At 44.6% G+C, this 2,834-nt stretch overlaps 1 protein-coding gene across 1 annotated transcript; it reads right to left on the bottom strand.

The window, feature by feature from the left end:
• Positions 1-259: 259 nt before the first annotated feature.
• On the bottom strand, positions 260-1,573 carry LOC141549071 (mortality factor 4-like protein 1). Its single transcript, XM_074278401.1, has one exon. The coding sequence runs from the start codon at positions 1,571-1,573 to the stop codon at positions 260-262; it is 1,314 nt and encodes a 437-aa protein (XP_074134502.1).
• Positions 1,574-2,834: the final 1,261 nt, after the last annotated feature.

The following is a 2,834-nucleotide window of genomic DNA, read 5'->3' as shown; positions in this document are numbered from 1 at the left end:
CATCTAGGCAGGCAGGGAATGTTCCTACTTGGCATTGCAATCTCTATGTCTATTATCACAAACACTAGTTATTCTTCTGTAAAGAGAGAAGAGGTTTTCTCCATGGAAGTAGCTAATAGAAACAATGGAATAAACAACAACCCTGAAACAATGAAAATACCGTAGAGGAACAGATCATTTTGACAAGATACGGACTGACATACCCAATAGATAGGCTCCAAGAAATGCTAATCTGCCAGGAGCCAAGCCCGCCAAGTCCTCATTCAGGTTTTTGTCTGTACTCAGGACCCAGCTGGTAATCGGTGGCTTCTGTAAACAGCTGAGAAGGATTTCTGGCCAGATATTCCAGGAAATCTTGTAAGTGGTTCATAAACACACGGATGCTGCTGTCATTCAGAGGACTGCAGGCCAGCAAGGAGCCCAGTTTTGGGAAAAGGCGCAAAAGGTGGGCACTGCCATAGATCTGGGACATCTGCAAAACAGGGAAATGGGCCAGGACATCAGCGTATTGAGATCTCTCATAATCGTAGAGCAGGTGGGTGGCCAACAGCAAGTCAAAGTACTCTTTGATCACAGCCACTAGAGCACTGACGGCATACTTCTGGTCAGTGGTCCGCAAGTTTGGCTGGAAGGTGGCATACGTGGTCAGAATGTTATCAACGGTCTTCTTGGCTGGCACTTTGAAGAGCTTTTTCGTGAGGGTTACCAGTGACCAATCCTGCAGGAACAAGTCCTCCAGGGCCACGGGCAGGTGGATCTGGACTTCCCGATTGTCCGTGGGTTTTTTTCCTAGGCCTCCAATAGCATCCGTGTCTCTCTGTAACATTCCTCTCCCTAGAGGAAGGGTTGTGGTACTGTTCTCACTTGAATTACAGTAATAGCTGCCCCGGATCAAAGAAATGGGGTGTTCAGGCTGCCTCTTCTTCTCAGCTGCTATCTGGAGGAGGATATAGGCAGATTTGTTCCTCTGCAGGTAAGCAGCGGAGTAGCGGAGGACACTGCCTTCGGGGATCCATGCATAGTCCCAGCCACGGGGGGAAATGGGATAAAGCGGCTGTTCAGAGAACAACTGGGGAGCAACTGGCATCGAGTCCAGGTTTCTGGAACTGAAGGCCCCCCTTCCCAGGATTATGGATTGGCCGTAGCTGCTCCCACTGGGAGTTCTCAGAGGCGTGGCTCGGCCACTTGAGATGAGCCGGGTCCGAGCTAACGCGGGCCGCCAGAAGGGTGGACAGGAGCAAGTAGCAAACCCTCCACTGGCTGGACTGATGTCGCTCTGGGGCGGGTAACGGACTAGGTATTTGACCTGCTGGTCCTCCACAGCCACCCAGACACACTGGGCCTTGTGCATCTTGGGGCCCTGGAAAATCAGTACATCTTCCCCATCTTGGAAAATGGGTCCGTTCCTGTCCGGCTTACCGCTGAACTGGTAAGAGGCCTTTTGGTCACCCGGAACACTTCCTCCAGCGGTTTCCCTTTCCCCAGACGGCTGGCTAGCTGTCACCCGACCTGATCTCCGGTCAGGGCACAAGGGCCGGAGGTTGCGTCGACGGACTTGCTGAGGAGAAGCCATTGCTCTCACTCTCCTCAGCTGCGCTACCCGGCTTGCAATGCGGAAGAAGGAGGGGCGAGGTTAAAAACACGCCCTCAAGAACAGTGCGGCAAAGAAGGCAGCCTATCACCTAAAGGTCTGGGAGAGATGAGGAGGAGGGGAGAGGGGTGATCACGTGACCCTCCAGTAACGTGATGGAAAAATCCCCCAAAAATCAAATATTAGTACCAATACTTCCTGGCTGTGTCTTCTTGATCAAGTTTCTTTCCTTCCATGGGCCTCGCTTTCCCTATCTGAAAAGGGAAGATATTTGGACAATAACATTCAAATTTCAAGAGAGGATTTAGCACTATGCTTGGGTTTAAGGACAGCTTGGGAGACGCTGGACAAAATGCAACTAAATACCTCATCAGCAATTGTGAACAGACATTTTACCAGGCATGGGTGTATCTTAGAGTGTATATGATGAGGATGGAGAGAAAAAGTGAGGGAGAGTTCCGTTAACCTGTAAACTATGTGTTTTCTTTAGCCCATTATATCACATTTGTTCATTTCTGAAAAGGCACTTTTAAAAATTTGCTTATTTTTTAAAAATAGAATGGAAAAAAGAAAGACAAGGAAAATAAAACAAAACAAAACAGACATTGTCATGTGCCCAGCAGAACATTAGGGAGGATTCAAAATCTATAACAATAAATTTCCAATTCAAAAAAGGATATATAATAGGAGATACTATATTCATCAGTTTCTACCTTTTCTTTGTTTCCTTGTAGATTGTTCTGTTTTCTGCTGCACACTTTTTTTTTACTTTATTCTTTTTTCCCCTTTCATCACCACTACCTCCCCCAAGCAGGCTATAGTTAAGCACAGATACTTAATAGATATACATATACACATAAACATTCACACACATACACACTCCTGTCCCACATATATATATATACATATATTCTCTCTCTCTCTCTCTCTCTCTCTCTCTCTCTCTCTCTCTCTATATATATATATATATATATATATATATATATATATATATATATATATATATATGTATGTATATATATACACACACATACATACACACACACAGAACATCCATATATATCTATATGTACTCAGACATATAAATACATACACGTTTACCCATATTTGAACATGCATCTAAAACAATATTAGTATGGCTAACAAATAATGTAGATTTCTCTCCATTGAATCTTTAATAAATTTGACTTTGTTTAAGATCAATGATTACTAGCCATATTCTTTTCTTTCCTAACAAATTCTA

The sequence above is a fragment of the Sminthopsis crassicaudata genome, chromosome X (assembly GCF_048593235.1).
Source record: "Sminthopsis crassicaudata isolate SCR6 chromosome X, ASM4859323v1, whole genome shotgun sequence".
Classification (NCBI taxonomy): domain Eukaryota; kingdom Metazoa; phylum Chordata; class Mammalia; order Dasyuromorphia; family Dasyuridae; genus Sminthopsis; species Sminthopsis crassicaudata.
This window is presented reverse-complemented; position numbering and strand designations above follow the sequence as displayed.

Bases quoted from the DNA above. Each gene is read 5' to 3' on its own strand.
- LOC141549071 (XM_074278401.1), bottom strand. From the start codon at position 1,573: ATGGCTTCTCCTCAGCAAGTCCGTCGACGCAACCTCCGGCCCTTGTGC.